This window comes from Nerophis ophidion, linkage group LG02 (genome assembly GCF_033978795.1).
Source record: "Nerophis ophidion isolate RoL-2023_Sa linkage group LG02, RoL_Noph_v1.0, whole genome shotgun sequence".
In the NCBI taxonomy this organism is placed as follows: Eukaryota; Metazoa; Chordata; class Actinopteri; order Syngnathiformes; family Syngnathidae; genus Nerophis; species Nerophis ophidion.
This window is the reverse complement of record NC_084612.1, coordinates 76,792,328-76,816,600: the sequence shown is the minus strand read 5'-3', so window position 1 is coordinate 76,816,600 and position 24,273 is coordinate 76,792,328. Positions and strand designations below refer to the sequence as shown.

The 24,273-nt window shown below is 41.0% G+C and overlaps 1 protein-coding gene and 1 long non-coding RNA gene across 11 annotated transcripts in view; one reads left to right on the top strand and one right to left on the bottom strand.

Moving 5' to 3' along the window:
- LOC133546085 (uncharacterized) overlaps positions 1–24,273 on the top strand; it is a 424,415-nt gene that overhangs the window by 190,977 nt on the left and 209,165 nt on the right. The window lies entirely within an intron of this gene.
- Positions 1–24,273, bottom strand: part of slmapa (sarcolemma associated protein a) — a 107,682-nt gene that overhangs the window by 56,162 nt on the left and 27,247 nt on the right. For all 10 annotated transcript variants that reach the window (XR_009804954.1, XM_061891756.1, XM_061891738.1 and 7 more), the window contains 2 exons: positions 7,775–7,922; positions 2,213–2,285 (listed from right to left, as the gene is read on the bottom strand). Coding sequence is in view for 9 of the 10 variants with exons in the window: in XM_061891756.1 (XP_061747740.1) it covers positions 2,213–2,285; positions 7,775–7,922 (221 nt within the window). In the remaining variant the exon portion in view is untranslated. The remainder of the gene's footprint in view (positions 1–2,212; positions 2,286–7,774; positions 7,923–24,273) is intronic.

The window sequence follows — 24,273 nt, the reverse complement described above, 5'->3', positions numbered from 1 at the left end:
TTTAAAGGACTGCAATTTGATGCATATGAAAAAGTGCAATATATTTATCTGTTGATTTGAATCTGCACACTATTGCTCTTTTATCCTGCACTACAACGAGCTAATGCAACGAAATTTCGTTTTTATCAGTACGGTAAGCAGTGTTTCCGAACCACCGGTCAGGGGACCGGTACCGGCCCGTGACGCATATGCCACCGGGCCGCAGAAAAACATTAAATATATAAACTGCATTTTCTCTGACTTCACTTTCGCCTGTCCCAGTTGATCAATAAGCTAGTTTATAGACGCACAATAACACTCCTCATAGAAAATTGCCATTTGTTATAGCTTTGTGACATGATACAATTCACATTCATCAAATATAAAAGTGACATATTGTAGCCAAAGGAAGATTTCCATCTGCATCTCATTGCAAAGAAAAAAGTCCAGGGCTCCCACTAATTCAGCGTTATAGTGAGTTGTATTTTTCATGCATTGTTTTTGCTGTATTTTTATCTGGCACAAGTGGAAAGCCAGTCCCTGGAAATAATGCCTACATTAAACCGGTCCATGTTGCAAAAAAGGTTGGGGACCACTGATGTAGACCACAAGGAAGTGTTTTCCATTTAAAAAAAACAAAAAAAACATTGTGTGTGTGTATGTATGTATATATATATATATATATATATATATATATATATATATATATATATATATATATATACATATACATATACATATATATATATATATATATATACATATACATATATATATATACATATACATATACACATATACATATATATATATATATATATATACATACATATACATACATACATATACACACATACATATATATATATATATATATATACACACACACACATATACATACATACACACATATACATATATACATACACACGTATATATATATATGTATATATATAACCCCTTTAATGCGTCCTATAATCCGGTGTGCCTTTAGTATGAAAATACACCTGAGCAGACCCGCTAATTGGCAGTGCGCCTTATAATCCGGTGCATCCAATTTTCGGAAAATTTTGTGTGGTTGTTGTCATGGTCATATTATATTCTCCCTTGTCTCCCAGCTACTTCCCAGGGCAGGGACGAGTGTCCTCAGATTGTCTTAATCCAGTCCCCTTTAAATAACGGTTGGTTTACACTGCAATCAATTCAGTTCTAATTAGGGGTGTGGAAAAAAAATCGATTCAAATTTGAATCGCAATTTTCACCTTGTGCGATTCAGAATCTATTCTCATTTTTAAATTATGTAATTTTTAATCAATCCAATAAAATAATACACAGCAATACAATAACAATGCAATCCAATTCCAAAACCAAACCTGACCCAGCAACACTCAGAACTGCAATAAACAGAGCAATTGAGGAGACACAAACACCACACAGAACAAACCAAAAGTAGTGAAACAAAAATGAATATTATCAACAACAGTATCAATATTAGTTATAATTTCAGCATAGCAGTGATTAAAAATCACTCATTTACATTATCATTAGACATTTATAAAAAATATAAATAAATATGTAGGTTTCTCATAGTCATCATTGTCACAGACATCCCACTGGGGTGAGTTTTCCTTGTCCTTATGTGGGCTCTACTGAGGATGTCATTGTGGTTTGTGCAGCCCTTTGAGACACTAGTGATTTAGGGCTATATAAATAAACATTGATTGATGATAGATAGATAGATAGATAGATATATATATATATATATATATATATATATATATATATATATATATATATATATATATATGACCCCTTTAATGCGCCCTATAATCCGCTGTGCCTTTAGTATGAAAATACACCTGACCAGACCCGCTCATCAGCAGTCCGCCTTATAATCCGGTGCATCCTCTGGTCCGGAAAGTATGGTACATAATAGTGTGGTTGTTGTCATGGTCAAACCTTGTGTAAAACAATGGCAGATGGTCATATTCTCCCTTGTCTCCCAGCTACTTCCCAGGGCAGGGACGAGTGTCCTCAGATTGTCTTAATCCAGTTCCCTTTAATTAACGGTTTACACTGCAATCAATTCAGTTCTAATGACATTATCCAGATGTGCCAGTTTGCAGGTGGGTGTTAGGTGCTTTTTCTCCAGCAACGTATGTGACTTGTTAACATGAGTTTTATATACCAAGTGCAAGGTGTGCCAATTGCAAGCGGTGAGGTGAGCACTTACTCGCTTCGTCTGCGTGCCTCCATCCCATCGGGCAGGAAGAGTTTGATTGTTGACACGATGCAGCCATGTGTGACTGGGGACACAGAACAGCAACAAACATGTTACTACTTTACAGTAACTTACCACGTTGCTTGTTACAGTGGACATCTTCCTGTCTGATTCCTAGTGATGGGCGATATGGCCTATTATCTATCATGTCATATATATTGCAGCCTCTTGCTATAAAGATATGTACCGTATTTTTCGGACTTTAAAACGCAGTTTTTTTCATAGTTTGGCCGGGGGTGCGACTTATACTTGGAGCGACTTATGTGTGAAATTATTAACACATTACCGTAAAATATCAAATTATATTATTTAGCTGATTCACATAAGAGACTAGACGTATAAGATTTCATGGGATTTATGGATTAGGAGTGACAGATAGTTTGGTAAAGGTATAGCATGTTCTATATGTTATAGTTATTTGAATGACTCTTACCATAATATGTTAGGTTAACATAGCAGTTGGTTATTTATGCCTCATATAACCTACACTTATTCAGCCTGTTGTTCACTATTCTTTATTTATTTTAAATTGCCTTTCAAATGTCTATTCTTGGTTTGGGTTTTATCCCAAAAAATTCCCACAAAAATGCGACTTATATATGTTTTTTTCCTTCTTTATTATGCATTTTCAGCAGGTGCGACTTATACTCCAGAGCGGCTTATACTCCGAAAAATACGGTATACCGATTGGGGAAGTAACAATTTGAACATTTCATACCAAAATGATCACGGTTATCATTATTATCGCCGTACTGTTTATACACACACTGAAATCTTTTGACAGTTATTTTTTTCCAAATAATCTGTTAGAAAACGCACTAAATCAGGGGTAGAGAACCTATGGCTCGGGAGCCAGATGCGGCTCTTTTGAAGACTGTATCCGGCTCTCAGGTAAATTTGAGCGGACTCTGCTTAACACGATAAATAATGAATAATTCCACTTGTAATCAGTGTTAAAAATGATGTTCAAAATATAAAAAATCATCGTGAATTTTTAATCCGTCCATCCGTTTCCTACCGCACCTGTTCAAGAAGTTGCGTTGATGGTAAGAAGTTATTGATTTATTATTGGTTAGTGTGGGGCTTGCCCTCCTGGGGGTTCTTCAGACCACCAAGAACCGACATGAGAGCCTGTTTCAGGGTTACAGTATTGTTTCATTTTTCAATAAGTCTCTCAGTTGCTTTCCAGCAATTGTCTTTTTCTCTTTCGTTCTGGCTCGCGCTCTGTCTCCAGCACCAACCCCGTCTCTCCTCCTGGCTGCTGCTTATAACATAGCGACAGGTGATTAGGTAACAAGGCCCAGGTGGGCCGTCTACGCACCTGTCGCTGATTTCGAGTGCGGTCCGGGCAACACCCCGCTTTGCTGCAGGCCCGCGGGCCACGCCCCCTCCACAGTTAGCTTCCGAATAACAATGTTATTACAAAGAATAAGAGACCTATTATACTCTAAATGTTAGTCTTACTTAAAAATGCACGCTTTTAGTTGTGTTCAGGGTTAAAAAAATATTTTACGGCTCTTACGGAAATACATTTTAAAATATTTGGCTTCTTGGCTCTCTCAGCCAAAAAGGTTCCCGACCCCTGCACTAAATGCATTTTTGTGTTTCTTATGCTTCACGGATTTTTAAATGTTAGTATTTTATGTTAAGTGCTGAGCTTTTAATGTTTTAAATATTGGTTTGAACTGTAGCACTTATTTATTTATTTAAATGTAAAGTGCGTAACAAATACATCTATTATTGTTTTTTATTACTTCCTGCAGGTGTTGTGGCGTCCTAATTTGTCCAGCAGTCCTTGAACGCACCGTACAAACACCTCTGATCCCTTGTAGGTTCATTGTGCACATTTGAATAGCTTCGTTGCTCAAACAGTTATGTGTTTATATGGGAGTCTCTTGGGGTATGTCGTTTCTTTGAGGGAGATATGTTATTGTCTCTTGTTTTCATGTTAACATTTAAGCTAGCGAGCTGGCGCCAGTCAGTCTGTGAGTTTATCAAAGTGCGGTTATCAATCACGGTTTTTCAATAGTTTAAAATTAAAATGGTAATACAAACCTCAGGGAGTTTTACCACCGTAATCACTAATTTGGTTTATCGTAACAGCACTAATCACAATACATTATTTGGTATATAAATAATCAGTGGTCTAGTGGTTAGAGTCTGTCTTGATATCGGTAGGTCGTGAGTTCAAAAACTGTCCGAGTCATACCAAAGACTATAAAAACGGGACCCATTACTTCCCTTCTTGGCACTCAGCATCAAGGGTTGAATTTGGGGTTAAATTATCAAAATGGTTCCCGAGCACTGCCACCGCTCCTGCTCACTGCTCCCCTCACCTCCCAGGAGGTGGAACAAGGCGATGGGTCAAATGCAGAGGGTAATTTCCCCACACGTAGTGTGTGTGTGACAATCATTTGTACTTTAACTTTAATAGAACCATTTCAAAATGAGTTACAAAGGCTCCTAAAGTGAGTTGCTAACTTAGAAGCTCTTTCATTGGGGGAGGAGCTTAGAGTTAACCCGCAGCTGATTCAAATCAAAAGTGGCCAGATGACGTGGTTAGGGCATCTGGTCACGATGCCTCCCGGACGCCTCCCTCGGGAGGTGCTTAGGGCACGTCCGGGTTGGACCCAGGACACGTTGGAGAGACTAAGTACTCCTAGCTGGTCTGGGAAAGCCTCAGGATTCCCCGGGACGAGCTGGACCAAGTGGCGGGGGAGAGGGATAGTCTGAGCTTCTTTGCTTAGACTGCTGCCCCAGCAACCCGACCTTGACTAAGCAGAAGTGGATGGATGGATGGATAGTTTCTGTTGTAAGATGGGTCCATCTACAAGTCTGGTCAAAATGACAAGAATACTGTTGTTTGGCTATTTTATTTTTTGGCGATAATACACATTTTGGTATCAAGTAAGTAGTTACAGGAGCAGTGTTGCTCATACGAATACTGATACGACACCTAACATTTTCAAGGTCATTAAATGATAACATTTTTCATCACATAGAACCAGACATAAACACAGGTTGGCTGTGTAATATCAATATCAATTAACATTTTAAATGCTTTCCTACAACTGGCTCTGATTCAAATCCTTAGCTTTTGACCCTACAGCCCTCCTGTGTCCAGGGACTTCTCTTATGTCGTCCTAGTTTTGTTTGGCGCTGCAAGAAAAAGTTTGCAAGATTTCATATAGTAGAAGCCTTGAAGATTGAGGATTCATTTGTGGCCAGAACTCTTAATTTGAGAGGTTTGGAACTGGAGCTGAAGAGCTGACCTACATGTCCACGCCATATTGTGTGTGTGCATGTGTACATGACCTTTGAGGTTAGCTCCCAGGTACCCTTAAGGGTTAGTCAAGTCTGATGATTCAATTGCAGGCTGAGTGCATTAGCACGTAAGGGCTAGGGAGGTCAGACTGTTAGCTCGGTATTAAAACGTTCCAAAATCACAATGAGCACATTATAATTTATTAGTGTAAACTCACCGGACACTTTATGGATACAGCTGCACAATGCAGAATGAATAAATACCTTATTTAGCGGCATGAGAGAGTCAAAGTATTAGAACTGTCTATCAGTTAGCACATTAATAAACGTTATGTATTAAAACTTCCATCCAACCTGAGCATTATCATCTAAAGATAAATAAAGGCAATGTTCGTGATTGCATCTCATTTAATTACACCCTTTATGTACAAGGGTTGTACGGTATATCAGTATTAGTATAGTACCGCGATACTAATTAATTATTTTCAGTACTATCCCGCCTCTGAAAAGTGGCATCACAACATCTTTTGTTTTTAAAACATTTATATTATGTTTAGAAACTCAGGAAATATGTGCCTGGACTAGAGATGCGCGGTTTGCGGTCTCATCCGCGAAGTCCGCGGATAAACCGCGGGTCGGGCGGTTGACATGACGAAAAAATCGATTTTAAATTAGATTCGGGCGGGTGGCGGTTGAACCATCCGGAACTATTTGATATGCATGGTTCTGTGATCGGTATCCTTTGCCATTCAAAGAGTTATTTAAGACCCGTGTCATAAAGCGAAGAAGACAATAAGAGACGCTATTATTCTCCTGAATGACTGCCGGTAGTCACCCAGATAATAAGTATTAGGGCGTGCTATGAAGCTATTGACTTTGTCGCCTATTACAACATGTACGATCTGCTTGTCAGTCCAGCATCATGTTGTGTGTGACTTCCGCGGCAACACGCACACGACTGCAAGTCATACTGGGTGACACAGAGTACACTAATGGTTGTGATATAAACAATTTTAACACTCTTAGTAATATGCGCCACGCTGTGAAGCCACACCAATTAAGAACGACAAACACATTTCGGGAGAACATCCTCACAGTAACAACAAACGCAACACAACAAATACCCATAATCCTTTGTATCCGTGACATTTCCTGAATTAATTTCCCCCCCCCATCCCCCCGTGCGTCGGTAAGGTGGGCGGGGTTGTAAAATTAATTCAGAAATTGTCACGGATACAAAGGCTTATGGGTATTTGTTGTGTTGCGTTTATGTTGTGTTACTGTGAGGATGTTCTCCCGAAATGTGTTTGTCAATCTTGTTGGGTGTGGCTTCACAGCGTGGCGCATATTAGTAAGTGTTAAAGTTGTTTATATCACAACCATCAGTGTACTCCGTATCACCCAGTATGCCTTTCAATCTTGTATGTGTATTTGCGGAAGCTGCACACAACATGTTGCCGGACCAACAATCGGTTCGTGCATGTTGTTGAATGTGTCTAAGACAATGGCTTCACAGCACGCCCATATTCTTGTAATCACGATGAACGCCATTGAATAGTCACGGGAACGTTAGCTGCTCCAATTGTCATCATTACTCTGTGAAACAGGCTTAGATAGCTCTGTGAGTGGTAAAGGTGGACAACCTCTGATGTATTTCAGCGGGCGGGTACAGTCCTGATAAAATGTTGGTTCGGGTGGACGGCGGGTGGATGACGACTTTGGTGATGCAGATGCGGGTGATATAATTGCCTGTCCGCACGTCTCTAGCCTGGACACATGAGGACTTTGAATATGAACAATGTATGATCCTGTAACTACTTTGGTATCGGATTGATACCTGAATTTGTGGTATCATCCAAAACTAATGTATCAAAGAAGAGAAGAAGAAGTGATCATTACATTTTCACAGAAGTGTAGATGGAACATATTGAAACAGAAAGTAAGCAGATATTAACAGTAAATGAACAAGTACATTAATAATTAATTTTCTACCACTTGTCCTTAATAATGTGTACAAAATAATAGGTGTATAAATGTTTACTTACTACTAAAAGACAAGTTGTCTAGTATGTTCACGATTATATTTAAGGACAAACTTGCAATAAGAAACATGTTCAATGTACCCTAAGATTTTTTGTTAACATAAAGCCAATAATGCAATTTTTTGTGGTCCCCTTTATTTAGAAAATTATCAAAATAATTTTGGTAGCTGTCCCAAAACATTGGTATCGGGACAACACTAATATCTACCTTTGCGTGTGTTCTCAGTGACGTCGACGCCAAACTGAATGATGTCTCCAGAAAGAACCTCGCAGGGTGGACTCTCCTCCGAGCCGCGACTCAGCCTCTGGCTGTTGATGAACGTGCCATTGCTGCTTTTTGTGTCCTGCAGGTAGAACTGACACAGAGAAGCAAAACAATGTATAGAATTAGACAACTGCCAATTATGTAAGCAAATCACCAGTGAAAGGATATTTTGTGTGAAAAACAGCATGTAACCACATATTTTGGTCCTTGATGGAAAGTAAACAGTCTCCAGGAATAAAAATAACAACTGTTGCCATGCCAGGCTTTCTCAGGGTCCTGTCAATCATCTTGTCAAAGGACATTATGGTTGATTGGTTTCCCCCCTCTGGGTTGTTTGACACTAGAGCCAAAAAACATTAAGCACCTCTACAAATCAATTGGATGGCAAGACAAAAAAACTAAAAGATTTGTAACCTCAAACATTCCCTTATTTCTTTGTCTCAGTTTCAATTGCAGTGAATAACAGCAGAAGTGAGCTCACAGCCAATTAAAATGTGGTAACGTCATCAGGACATCTCTGGACAATCACAGCAGATCGTAAACATCGGCGTCTGTCGACATCAACATATGCTGTCTTTAGAGCAAGCAAAAAAAGCAAAATATGCATCTTAACTTAAGTCATGGTGCAAATAAAAGCACGCAATTCCAAGATAACCAAGGATATGCGATAAAAGTTTAGTTTTACTTAATAGACAACTGCTTTTGTTTAATAAAATTGTACCCAAAGAGATGAATAAATTAAAATACAAATATGGCAACAAGCAAAGTATCCCAGAAATCTAAAATATATATATACACATATACATGCATATACACACACACTATATTATATATATATATATACATATATACACACATATACATATGTATATACACATCGACATATATGTATACATATAGAATATATACCCCCCCTCCTCCCCACATATGCGGTCCTCTCCAAGGTTTCTCATAGTCATTGTTCCACTGGGGTGAGTTTTTCCTTGCCCTTATGTGGGCCCTACCGAAGATGTCGCTGTGGTTTGTGCAGCCCTTTGAGGCACTTGTGATTTAGGGCTAGATACATATACATATATATACACATATATACACATATATATATATATATATATATATATATATATATATATATATATATATATATATATATATATATATATATATATATATATATATATATATATATATATATATACATATACATACATATATATTATATATATATATATACATACATACATACATATATATATATATATATACACGCGCACACACACACACACATTGTAGATTGTCTCGGAAGGCATCAAAACTATGAATGAACTCATGTTGACATCGGGAAGCTATAGTCTCTATGTATTTTATGTTGAGACTAAACTATGAATGAACTCATGCGGAGTTATGTACTTAACAATAATAGGTGAAATACCTGAAAACATGTTTTATATTGTAGTTTCTTCAAAATAGCCACCCTGTGCTCTGATTACTGCTTTGCACACTCTTGGCATTCTCTCCATGAGCTTCAAGAGGTAGTCACCTGAAATGGTTTTCACTTTACAGGTGTGCTTGAAGCTCATATATACATACATGCATACATACATACATATACATTTTTACACCATGAAAAAATACAAATATTTTTTTAAATCCATTTTTAAACTAATTTTAATTGATTAAGAATCGATACAAATTTACTGGGCTATGACGTGCTACCAAAATGTTCACTTCTGTCTTTGGTGACATATCAGTATTTAAATACAATTTCCAAGGGTTTTGTAGGTTCAGACTTGGATTTATATTCATTTTGTTCCTATTTTTTATTCTTTTTAATTGCACATCCAATCAACCTATTGTGTCAAGAAGTACACAAAAACAAACAAACAGCCCCCTCGTCTCTTCTCAAACAGGAAAAATGAGACGGCCACACATAATACCCACACAAAAAAACAGAGATAGAGAAGAAAACACAACACATTCGTTCGTCGAAAGTGAAGCACATACTTACAGAGGCCAGTAAAACACATAAGAGGACGCACGCAGGGTACTGGACAAACACATACACACACACACACACAAACTGCACAGTCTGATTTGAGAGCCAGAGGCTGGATATTGGTGTCGTCCATCGGGGGCTTTATCCATCAGCTCTTCATTCAGTCGGAGCGACTGAAATCAGGTGCCGGTCTACCAGAGAGCAAGATGCAGGAGAGGAGGAGGCGGGGCCAAAGGACCACCGAATAACACATGGCGAAGAGAGAGAATGTTTCATTGATCTCACCAGTCATCAGACTGCAGTGTGCTACGAAAAGCCACCCAACCGACAACCACCCGCAGCACACACACACACACACACCTCCTGTCCCCATGGTAACCTGGAGACATGGAAGGAGGGACCTCACTTCAGAGCTTTCGCCCAGCAACACCTCACACACGCACACACACACGCACACTATGCGCCAGAAAATACATAGAGACTATAGCTTCCAGCTATAAGGTACACAATGATGTCATTCATCACTTCAAAGAGCTTACACTTGGTCAACAGCTCTTCCATCAACAGTTTTCTAGTCCACAGGGAAGTATCTCAGCTGACTGGAGGTATGGAAAGTTGAGGTCTGTCCTAGACTGAACACCTGTCAATCACAGGTCACATGCAGTATGTGGCGCTACTGCCTGAAGCAGCTGTTATTTCTAATGCTTGCTCATTCAAGGTTCTGAGACGATAAATCCGAGCTCCACAAAGTGGGGACCTTGAGCCAAATGTGGCCCGCCGAGTCGTTTCGTTCGGCCCGCCAAAGAGGGGCTTCCCAAACTGTATAGAAAAATCGTACAGACCTAGACTATATTGCCAAAAGTATTTGGCCACCTGCCTTGACTCATATATGAACTTGATTCAATATGATATGGGTCCACCTTTTGCAACTATTACAGCTTCAACTCTGGGAAGGCTGTCTACAAGGATGCAATTTTCCCCCATTCAGCCAAAAGTGCATTGATGTTGGTGGAGAAGGCCTGGCTCTCAGTCTCCGTTCTAATTCATTCCAAAGGTGTTCTAACGGGTTCAGGTTACTAAACGTGCCTAAATTTGGAATGAGGGAAAAGCCGGACTCCCGAGAGAAAACCCACGCTTGCTTGTGAACGCCACACACAGATGTTCCAAGGGTGATTTGTAGGACAGAACAGACTGTGTTCATCCCACAATGGGGAAATGATGCAGCTGCAAACAAGGAGGAAACATTAAAGAACACAGAGGACATAAAAGAGCACAGAGCTGATGCAACCAGCTGCCTCTTTGCAACAGGCTACAAAAATAAAATGAGCGATAAATAATAGATATTGCGCTGATCTGAGCAGAGGATGTCGTTGTGGCTTGTGCAGCCCTTTGAGACACTTGTGATTTGATTGACAGATGATTGCACTATGCATACTAGGGCTGGGCGATATATCGAATATACTCGATTTATCGCGGGTTTGTCTGTATAGAACATGACTATATGGTGATATTGGAGTTCTCACGCAGTTGCTTTTAGCTGCGGGCATTACACTGCATGTGTTTCCCACTCTTTTTTTTGTCCGTCCTTCTCACAGAGACTTAAAACAAGCGCACCTTCTTACACACGTCACACACTCCCGCAGAGCAGAGAGGTAACAACATGGTTACGTTAGCTGTGATGCTAATGGTGAGGTGCAGGTGGTAATACCTGAGAGAGAGAAGGTGCAAATCTGGTAACAAATGGAGGAAGAATTCATTCCCTAAGAAAAACAGCACGGGGTGCATCGTCCGGCGGTGGTTTGGCTTCAAGCGGGAATGTGTTAATTCATGCGGCAAAAGTGTTGCTACAAAAAGTAGCAGAACTGCTAATGTAGCATCATTTGAAAAGTCACCCGCTAGAGCAGGGGCTGGGAACCTTTTTGGCTGAGAGAGCCATGAAAGCCAAATATTTCAAAATGTATTCCCGTGAGAGCCATATAATATTTTTTTTAACACTGAATACAACTAAATGCATGCATTTTTAAGTAAGACCAACATTTTTAGAGTATACTAAGTCTCTTATTCTTTTTAATAACATGGTTGTTCTAAAGCTAACCAATAAGAAATATAATACTTCTTACCATTGATGCGACTTCTTGAACAGGTGCGATAGAAAATGGATGATTGGATTAAAATACATTAGAATGTGTTATAATTTGAACGTTATTTTTAACACTGTGATTACCAGCGGAATTATTCATTACTTATCATGTTAAGCAATGTCAGCTAAGATTTATCTGAGAGCCAGATGCAGTCATCAAAAGAGCCACATCTGGCTCTAGAGCCATAGGTTCCCTACCCCTGCGCTAGAGAATGAAGAGTGCTTGAAACTTTGCATGTCAACATCTCCGGCCGGTGCCACACCAACAAAATGCCGAAGCAACCCTTTCCAGATCAACCCCGTATGAAAAAAAAAAAGTCAACAACAGAAGGAAATAACATCCGCAGAAACCTATTATGCAGCTAATTTTTATTTGAAAGTTATTGAAATATTTAGTGTGACATCATGCAAAAAAGTGCAATTTATTTGTTTTTAACTATTGTAGTAACGTTCTGTACAAAAAGTGCACTTTTAATTTAGTATTTTGATACGTCATCTTGTTGACATCATTCACAAAAGTGCACTTATACCTTGTTTTAAAATGTCTCTGACAATCTTGCACTTTCTGTTTTGGAAATGACATGAATGTTTGTGCCATTGCTTAATAACGTTAATAAATACACTTTTGGTCGATTGACTTAGTTGTGATTTCCCTCTCTGCAAGAAAGTTTAAAAGTAGCATATATTAAAGCAGTATGAAGAAGAATGTTTGAATGTAGACACATAGAATCATCATACTGCTGTGATTATATGCATCAAGTGTTCTTTCAAGGCTAAGGTAAAATATGGAGATATATATGTTGTATCGTGACATGGCCTAAAAATACGGAGCTATTAATAAAAGAACATATCGCCCAGCCCTAATGCATAGCTATATCTCTTGACTGCGAGGCTAACATGCTAGCTAAAACACCACCATGTGCAGCGTAACAACGATTGAAGACAATTTAGACCAGGGGTGTCAAAGGCACGGCCCGGGGGCTTGCTCAGGCCCGTGAACAGGTTTTATCCGGCCCGCGGGATGAGTTTGCCAAGTATAAAAATGTACCTGAAATTTTTGAATGAAAAAAAAACGCTATTCTAAATGTGTCCACTGGATGTCGCAATAGCAATTTTTGTATCTTTGTAGATGATGCTGCATATGTACAAAATAAATCACATGATGTTAGTACGTCAGTCGAGGAAAATTATAAAATTACATACTGTAATTTGATTTTTTTTTTTATCTTGATACAGGGGCGCTCACTTTTTCTGCAGGTGAGCTACTTTTCAATTGGCCAAGTCGAGGAGATCTACCTCATTCCTATTTATAATTTATATTTATTTATTTATGAAAAAGACATTTTTGTTAACAAGTTAATGGTGTTTAATGATAATACAAGCATGTTTAACACACATAGATTCCTTTCTTTCATGAAGACAAGAATATAAGTTGATGTATTACCTGATTCTGATGACTTGCATTGATTGGAATTAGACAGTGGTGCTGATAACGTCCGCATTTTCAAATAGAGGAGAAAAAAAAAGTCCTCCTTTCTGTCCAATACCACATGAAAGTGGTTGGATTTGGCATCTCATTTGTCCAACTTGCATACTCCTTTTTAAACACTTTGTTATGAGAGTAGCATATGTGTGTGGCCCTTTAATGTCTGGCAGCAGGTGAGTGACGTCAGTGACTGTGCGGGTGGGCAAGCAAGTGAGAAAGCGGTCGCTGAGGGCGGGGGAGAAATACATTGGCATCAAACTCCGTCGCTTGCTAGCTTGTGCACGCTAGCTTTCTGAGACTCTTATTTTGTTAGCACAGGCAGGATGAAACAGGTCTTTTATGGTGAAGACAGGAACTGTGCAGTCGGTCTTTAGAGTTTTGACAGTAGGTACGGAGTCTCTAGAAATAAAATGTGTTTCTCTGCGTCCGCCCTGTTAGTGATTTTTTTCTTAAATATGAGCTCGCAGCAGCCAGCGTCATCTCACAAGATCCTCGGGTGCCGAGAATGTCAAACAACTGACGAAAGTGAAGTCTTGGTATGATTGATGATTGCTCATTTTTATGTCTATTTTTTAATGCCTGGCTTGAGATCGACTGACACACCCTCCGAGATCGACCAGTCGATCGCGATCGACGTAATGCCCACCCCTGTCTTGATAGATTGAGCATTAACACCAATGTGTTCACTGATGAACTTTATCACATAGTTTATTCATAAAATATAAATAACGACAAATAAAGTATATATACTATTAACCTGCAACAGGTAATTGTAAAAAACAAAACACCATTCTGATTTGTACAATTTCAGAATGTGCTTGTTCTATTTGGCTATTTTTGTCCATATTGTCTATCTATACAAGTCATACCAAAGACTATAAAAATGGGAGCCATTACCTCCCTGCTTGGCACTCAGCATTAAGGGTTGGAATTGGGGGTTAAATCACCAAAATGATTCCCGAGCGCGGCCAGAGTTGATGCTCACTGCTCCCCTCACCTCCCAGGGGGTGGAACAAGGCGATAAGTCACATACAGAGATTAATTTCGCCACACCTCGTGTGTGTGTGACTATCAGTGGTACTTTAACTTTTAACTTTATTTTTAAATAAGAAAACAATCTGAAGTTGGCTTTATTTTTAAGTTATCAAGCCATGATTTTACCAATCCGGCCCACTTGAGAGTAGATTCTTCTCCATGTGGCCCCCGATCTAAAATTAGTTTGACACCCCTGATTTAGACTCTTTAATCAAACACTTGTTTGTGTAAACATTGAACACAACTTCCACATGCAGGGCTAAACCAGCAACATTGCCCCCTTTGCCAATTTCTGCATAAATATGTTGTGTGTAACTTTTGATTTCTGCTTTGATGAATGAATCCATTGTCATCTCAATGTGTGACACATTTCTACACCCACGTCGGCCATATTTCTACACCCACATTCCCTAGGGACACTACATGCCTTCTTGCTCACGTCTTAAATAGTTCTAGACCAGGGGCCAAAAATCATGTGTTTTCCTGTGGAGCAGGTCTATTTTATCCAGGTTCTAATAAGGAACAGGCATGTAGGCAGCATGCTGAAATGCAAATCACCCACTTGTCATTAAAGGAAACGCTGGACTTGCGACAAAAATCTAGTGTGAGTAAAATTAGCGCCCTTGTGGCAGAGAGGACTGAGGTGAGCCTGAATGAGGACTACAACAATGCTTCATCCATCAAAGTAGTTGCAGGTGGTCGGGTCATGTGACTACAAGATTATAGTGTAGACCAGGGGTGCCCATTACGTCGATCGCGAGCTACCAGTCAATGGCGGAGGAGGGTGTGTTAGTCGATCGCCAGCCAGGCTTTAATAAAATAGACCTAAAAATTAGAGTTATTGATCCACAAGGGAAAATGTTAAATGGGTTATACTTGTATAGCCCTTTTCTACCTTTAAGGTACTCAAAGCGCTTTGACACTATTTCCACATTCACACACTGATGGCGGGAGCTGCCATGCAAGGCCCAAACCACTACCCATCAGGAGCAAGGGTGAAGTGTCTTGCTCAAGGACACAACGGACAGGACGAGGTTGGTAGAAGGTGGCGATTGAACCAGGGACCCTCAGGTTGCTGGCACGGCCACTCTCCCAACCACGCCACACCGTCTCACCGAAACTGTCATCAATCTTCACTTGATTGACATTCACGGCACCCGAGGGTCTTGTGAGATGACGCTGGCTGCTGCCAGTTCATTATTAAGAAAAAAATGACCGACAGGAAGGCGGCAAACACTTTTTATTTCAACAGACTCTTGCGCCGTACTTCCTGTCAAATCTCTAAAAAACGACCGCAGTTCCTGTCTTCACAATAAAAGCACTGCTTCATCCTGCCTGCGCTAGTAAAATAGGAGTCTCAGAAAGCTAGCGTGCACAAGAAAACAAGGAGCTCCAGTACTCTGGAATGCCCTCCCGGTAACAGTTCGAGATGCTACCTCAGTAAAAGCATTTAAGTCTCACCTTAAAACTCATCTATATACTCTAGCCTTTAAATAGACCTCCTTTTTAGACCAGTTGATCTGCCGCTGCTTTTCTTTCTCCTATGTCCCCCCTCCCTTGTGGAGGGGGTCCGGTCCGATGACCATGGATGAAGTACTGGCTGTCTAGAGTCGAGACCCAGGATGGACCGCTCGTCGGGACCCAGGCTGGACTGCTCGCCTGTATCGGTTGGGGACATCTCTACGCTGATGATCCGCCTCCGCTTGAGATGGTTTCCTGTGGACGGGAGTCTCGCTGCTGTCTTGGATCCGCTTGAACTGAACTCTCGCGGCTGTGTTGGAGCCACTATGGATTGAACTTTCACAGTATCATGTTAGACCCGCTCGACATCCATTGCTTTCGGTCCCCTAGAGGGGTGGGGGGGCGGGGGGGGTTGCCCACATCTGAGGTCCTCTCCAAGGTTTCTCATAGTCAGCATTTTCACTGGCGTCCCACTGGATGTGAATTCTCCCTGCCCACTGGGTGTGAGTTTTCCTTGCCCTTTTGTGGGTTCTTCCCAGGATGTTGTAGTCGTAATGATTTGTGCAGTCCTTTGAGACATTTGTGATTTGGGGCTATATAAATAAACATTGATTGATTGATGCTACGGAGTTTACCGCCAATGTATTACTTGTAAACTACTCAGTGTCCTAATGGTTAGAGTGTCCGCCCTGAGATCGCTAGGTTCTGAGTTCAAACCCTGGCCGAGTCATACCAAAGACTATAAAAATGGGACTCATTACCTCCCCACTCAGCTCCAAGGGTTGGAATTGGGGGTTATATCACCAAAAATGATTCCCGCGCGCAGCCACCGCTGCTGCTCACTGCTCCCCTCACCAATCCAAGGGGATTGGTCAAATTTCACCACACCTAGTGTGTGTGTGACAATCATTGGCACTTTAACTTGTATACACTTAAGTTAAGTTAACTTTAACTTAACTTAAGTGTATAAAAAGGAGTATGGAAGCTGGACAAATAAGGTGCCAAAAACCAACGACTTTTATGTGGTATTGGACAGAAAGGACGACTTGTTTTTCTCCTCCATTTGAAAATGTGGACGTCATCACTACTGTCTGATTCCAATCAATGCAAGTCATCACAATCATACCAACTTATATTCTTGTCTTCATGAAAGAAAGGAATCTATACGTGTTAGACATGCTTGTATTATCATTAAACACCTTTGACTTGTAGAAAACGTCTATTTCATGAATAAATCAACATAAACTATGTATCAGAATGAGGTAGATCCCCTCCACTTGGTCCATTGAAAAGTAGCTGGCCTGCAGAAAAGTGTGGGCACCCCTGCTGTACATCATGTCACCACAATAAAAGTATTTGTGCTGCCTCACCTCAAGCTTACAGCTATTTAATGACTCATCCACCGCTGGGTGTGTTCCTCTTACTTAAATAGACACCTGGAAACACCTGATATGTGTTGGAAGGTGGCGATGAAGGAGACTACTTTGCCTTAAAATCAATAACAAGTTTGACAACCCATCATCTCTACAACAGTTATACTTATTTTAATCACTGAACAGGAGTCAACGTTGAAGTACACGCGGCACAAGAAGGTTGCCAACAATGGCCTGCCATGTTTTGACTCAGCAATGCCCGGCACAAGTTTGCACATGCCGCCTACATCCCTCAAAACCACCAGGCTTCTCGTTGATAACCCTCACATAGTTCATTCATTCACATGTCGCTTATCGGCCATGTTTTCGCAGCATTTTTCCCTCTCTTAATCCACAATCCCCTGCAGGCCACCGCAGAGCGACATGACAACAACAAGGAAGACTTCACTATAAACGTAAAATGGATTTAAGGCTTCAAAAGTTATATTTAATATCACTAATGAAGTATTTAGGGTTTGTCCACTGCCAAGTAGCAGGAAGTAAGGAAGTATGCAAGGAGCTGGATGGTTCATTAGACTAGGTGTGTTATGAAGATTACATAGCTGCACATGTAAGTAGTCTTAGCTTTACGTACATAACCTGGATCACATGATTATGTAGAAAATAGCCACACTACAGCAGTATGGAATAGGGCAAGTACAAAAACCAAAACCAGTGGAGTTGGCCTGTTGTGTAAATCATAAATAAAAAGAGAATACAATGATTTGCAAATCCTTTTCAACTTATATTCAATTGAACAGACTGCAAAGACAAGATATCTAATGTTCCAACTGAAAAATTTTGAATTTAATAGCGGCAACATACTGCAAAAAAGTTGGCACAGGGGCATTTTTACCACTGTGTTACATGGCCTTTCCTTTTAACAACACTCAGTAAACATTTGGTAACTGAGGAGACCAATTTTTGACGCTTTTCAGATGGAATTCTTTCTCATTCTAACAGTCCGGATGGTTCTTTTCCTCTTTGATCCAGTGGACACGACGTCCACAATTTCCTCAGGAAAATCTGAAATGTGGACTTGTCAGACCACAGAACACTTTTCCATTTTGCATCAGTCCATCTTAGATGAGCTCGGGCCCAGCGAAGCAGGTGACCTTTCTGGGTGTTGTTGATAAATGGCTTAGTAGAGATTTAAAGATGTAACGACCAACTGTAGTTACTGACAGTGGTTTTCTGAAGTGTTTGTGGGCCCATGTGGTGATATCCTTCACACTCTGATGACGCTTCTTGATGCAGTACCACCTGAGGGATCGAAAGTCACAACTTGCCGCACACGTAAAGTGATTTCTCCAGATTCTCTGAACCTTTTGATGATATTACGGACCATAGATGGTGGAATCCCTAAATTCCTTGCAATAGCTGGTTGAGAAATGTTGTTCTTAAACAATTTTCTCACAAATTTGTTGACAAAGTGGTGACCCTCGCTCCATCCTTGTTTGTGAGAGACTGAGCATTCCATGGAATCTGCTTTTATACCCTATCACGGCACCCACCTGTTCCCAATTAGCCTGTTCACCTGCCGAATGTTCCAAACAAAACAAGTGTTTGATGTGCATTCCTCCACTTTCTCAGTCTTTTTAGCCACTTGTGCCAGCTTTTTTGAAACCTGTTTCAGGCACCAAATTCTAAATGAGCTAATATTTGCAAAAATAACAAAGTTTACCAGTTCGAACGTGAAGTATCTTGTCTTTGTAGTCTATTCATTTGAATATAAGTTGAAAAGGAATAGCAAATCATTGTATTTTGTTTGTCTTTACACAATGTGCCAACTTCACTGGTTTCTGGGTTTTGTACACTTCTGAAAAGTTCTGACTTTGCCCTCTGGAAGGACAACCCTTGTGTGAGCCGCTCAACAGCCACATGTTCTGGCGCGCTGAAGCTGATGCTGCATAACTAACAGATGACCCTGCTACATTACAGGGTCATCTGTTCTAAATCTCTTTTAATCTCCTACATACACTACATTGCCAAAAGTATTTGGCCACCTGCCTTTACTCACAAATGAACTTAAAGTGCCATCCCATGGAATTGTCCAAAATGTTGTGGTATCCTGGAGCATTCAAAGTTCCTTTCACTGGAACTAAGGGGCCAAGCCCAACTCCTGAATAACACACCATAATTCCTCTTCCACCAAAATTCAAACTTGGCACAATGCAGTCTGATATGTAGCGTTCCCCTGGCAACCTCCTAACCCAGACTGGTCCATCAGCTTGCCGGATGGAAAAGTGTGATTCATTAGTCCAGAGAAGGAGTCTCCACTGCTCTAGAGTCTAGTGGTGACGGGCTTTACACCACTGCATCCCACGCTTTGCATTGGATTCGATGTATGGCTTAGATGCAGCTGCACGGCCATGGAAACCCATTCCACGAAGCTCTCTGCGTACTGTACGTGGGCTAATTGGAAGGTCACATGAAGTTTGGAGCTCTATAGCAATTGACTGTGCAGAAAGTATATGCACTATGCGCTGTCAGTTTACGTGGCCTACCACTTGGTGGCTGAGTTGCTGTTGTTCCCAAACTCTTTCACATTTCTTATAATAAAGTTGACTTTGGAATATTTAGGAGCGAGGAAATTTCACGACTGGGTTTGTTACACAGGTGGCATCCTATGACAGTTCCACGCTGGAAATCACTGAGAGAGGCCCATTCTAAATCAATCAATGTTTACTTATATAGCCCTAAATCACTAGTGTCTCAAAGGGCTGCACAAACCACTACGACATCCTCGGTAGGCCCACATAAGGGCAAGGAAAACTCACACCCAGTGGGACGTCGGTGACAATGATGACTATGAGAACCTTGGAGAGGAGGAAAGCAATGGATGTCGAGCGGGTCTAACATGATACTGTGAAAGTTCAATCCACAATGGATCCAACACAGTCGCAAGAGTCCAGTCCAAAGCGGATCCAACACAGCAGCGAGCGTCCCGTTCACAGCGGAGCCAGCAGGAAAACATCCCAAGCGGAGGCGGATCAGCAGCGCAGAGATGTCCCCAGCCGATACACGGGCAAGCAGTACATGGCCACCGGATCGGACCAGACCCCCTCCACAAGGGAGAGTGGGACATAGGAGAAAAAGAAAATAAACGGCAGATCAACTGGTCTAAAAATGGGGTCCATTTAAAGGATAGAGTATACAAATGAGTTTTAAGGTGAGACTTAAATGCTTCTACTGAGGTGGCATCTCGAACTGTTACCGGGAGGGCATTCCAGAGTACTGGAGCCCGAAATGAAAACGCTCTATAGCCCGCAGACTTTTTTTGGGCTTTGGGAATCACTAATAAGCCAGAGTCCTTTGAACGCAGATTTCTTGCCGGGACATATGGTACAATACAATCTGCAAGATAGGATGGAGCTAGACCGTGTAGTGTTTTATACGTAAGTAGTAAAACCTTAAAGTCACATCTTAAGTGCACAGGAAGCCAGTGCAGGTGAGCCAGTATAGGTATATATGTATGTATATACAGTATAGGTATATATATATGTATAGGTATATACAGTACAGGCGTAATGTGATCAAACTTTCTTGTTCTTGTCAAAAGTCTAGCAGCCGCATTTTGTACCAACTGTAATCTTTTAATGCTAGACATGGGGAGACCCGAAAATAAAATAATAATAATTATTTCACAAATGTTTGTAGAAACAGTCTCTATGCCAAAGTGCTTGATTTGATACACGGGGCAAGTGATTAGGACACCTGATTCTCATCATTTGGATGGGTGGCCAAATACTTTTGGCAATATAGTTGCTTGAAAACAGCTGCACAACTTACATGTGGAAACTGTGCAGTGGTGAAAACAATGATGGTCTCACACAGTTTCCTTTTAATGTAGTATTTGATTGTGGCGCAGCACCACAGCAAAATATAAAAGCAAACACGCCTTAAAAATTAGGGGGTTTTTTTTTCGTAAAAATAAATTCAAGTGATATAATGGATTTGTAGACTCCAAAACAAGTCACAAAATGTCTGGCAATTATGCTAACAACTGGCCAAATTACAACAAGTATTCCCTCCTGTGCACACACGTCCCATGCCTATCCCCTTTCACATCAGGCACTGTGTACACACAATCATGGGAAAATGGACTTCAATACCACACAAACATAAACTTTAAGTTAAAAGTTCAAGTTAAAGTAGCAATGATTGTTTAGTTCAATCACCACAAAATGTAGTCATTATCCATTTGCAATGTTTCCCAGATATGGCATGATGTAATTGTCTAATTTGCATAAACGGCCATGACACATTGGCAAAAAAAACAAGAAGCAAAACAAAAATGTTCAGGACTACACATGATAAGCTATACACACGTATCTGCTGTGTTGATGTTATTTGTTGTCAGGTCAGTTTGACTGAGAACATTTTATCTATGAGTTGCCGGAACCAGCACCAACAGTAGTTGAAGACTTGTGTACTGTTATCTCACGCTCGCCCCCCTATATACACAATACTAGTGTAATGATTATAAAACGTGAAAGGATATGTGTATTTCATGTATGCATGCATGTTTTAGCACAAGCAATAAGGGACGCCACACATGCCGTTTATATGAAAAAACAGTGTGTGGTTGTGTTTCAAGCGGCCGTGCAGGCTTGTAGTCGTTGCGCACATTCGGCAAAAAGCTTCTCGGTATTGATTGGCTACTCTTTTTTCCAAAGGTTTAGCTAAAATATTCCCACAATGGTGCAGTGGCATTTAGTTTTGTGATCATTTCGTCCATGTTAGCTACTCCATGCTAAGTGGTTGCACTGTGTGATGCCAGCGGCCCCGGGTCGCTGCACAAAGAGTCAAAGATACTCCTTGAGGACAAGATCATTCACCCCCTTCTTTTCATTCCGCTATGGTACAAACATGCGTTACTTCGATGAAAAGCGTGAATGCTCTTGAAGCGTGCTCATGGTGATTTAGCCACGCTGGAAAACTTCATTTTCATTTATTGTCGGTTATATGACTTATCGAATACCGGTCTAGGTCTATTACTGTAAAGTTGAAAAAGTTACAATCCCCATGATTGTCACACACACACACACACACACACACACACACACTAGATGTGGCAAAATTATTCTCTGCATTCAACCCATCACCCACTATCACCCCCTGGGAGGTGAGGGGAGCAGTGAGCAGCAACGGTGGCTGCGCTCAGGAATCATTTTGGGGATTTAACCCCCAATTCCAACCCTTGATGCTGAGTGCCAAGCAGGGAGGTAATGCGTCCAATTTTTATAGTCTTTGGTATGACTTGGCCGGGGTTTTGAACGCAATACTTGACAAAAGTTTTCATTGTTATCATACAACATATATAATCCATTACTGTACAAAGTTCTGTCGACTGTTACATTTGTATATATTATTATTGTATTTTCCATCCATCCATTTCCTTCTGCTTATCCGAGGTCGGGTCGCGGGGACAGCAGCCTAAGCAGAGAAGCCCAGACTTTCCTCTCCCCAGCCACTTCGTCCAGCTCTTCCCGGGGGATCCCGAGGCGTTCCCAGGCCAGCCGGGAGACATAGTCTTCCCAACGTGTCCTGGGTCTTCCCCGTGGCCTCCTACCGGTTGGACGTGCCCTAAACACCTCGTTCGGGTGGCATCCTGACCAGATGCCCGAACCACCTCATCTGGCTCCTCTCCATGTGGAGGAGCAGCGGCTTTACTTGGAGCTCCTCCCAGATGACAGAGCTTCTCACCCTAAGGGAGAGACCCGCCACCCGGCGGAAGAAACTCATTTGGGCCGCTTGTACCTGTGATCTTGTCCTTGCGGTCATAATCCAAGGCTCATGACCATAGGTGAGGATGGGAACGTAGCTCGACCTGTAAATTGAGAGCTTTACCTTCCGGCTGAGCTCTTTCTTCACCACAACAGATCAATACAGCGTCCGCATTACTGAAGACGCCGCACTGATCCACCTGTCCATCTCACCATCCACTCTTCCCTGACTCGTGAACAAGACTACGAGGTACTTGAACTCCTCCACATGGGGCAAGATCTCCTTCCCAACCCGGAGATGGCACTCCACCCTTTTCCGGGCGAGAACCATGGACTCAGACTTGGAGGTGCTGGTTTTCATCCCAGTCGCTTATTCTATTTAGTACTTATTAATTAACTATTACATAGTCATTTTTCTGTTATATATCAAACATAAGTCATACCAAAGACTATAAAAATGGGAGCCATTACCTCCCTACTTGGCACTGAGCATCAAGGGTTGGAATTGTGAGTTAAATCACCAAAAATGATTCCCGGGCGCGGCCACTGCTGCTCACTGCTCCCCTCACCTCCCAGGGGGTGATCAAGGGTGATGGGTCAAATGCGGAGGGTAATTCGCCACACCTAGTGTGTGTGTGTGTGTGTGTGTGTGTGAGAGACAACCATGGGTACTTTAACATTATTACTTTTCATCTTTCCACTTTCTGAACAAGCTATTCATTCACAAGCTTGGACTTTTTCATTGCTTTATTTCACTTTAGAAAAACCAGGTAAACTGATGCGCATTAAACATAAGAAGTAAAAAACTACCAGAAATAGCTGAATATAGTTAAGGGGTAGGATTAAATAAATTCTGCTTCCGACATATTGAATTGCTTTGCATGTTCAAAACAAACTATGCTAATATTACAAATTTCTGTTTTTTTTTTTTTTTAAATATTGAAATACGGAGCCACTAGCTAGTACTTTTTGATATAGGGAAGGGACACACGGTAGCATTCTATGCTTGTTAAGAGCGATGCAATCTATAGATTCAGTTTCTAACCAAGTCTCCACTAGATTTTCCGTTAGCAGGCAGCCACAAAAAAACGCATGCATGCAAAACACTGATTTGTCCAACGATTAGAAAACTGAGGGGATATCCGTATTTGAGCATATCTTCTAAAGCATTTAACTACCAATAAAA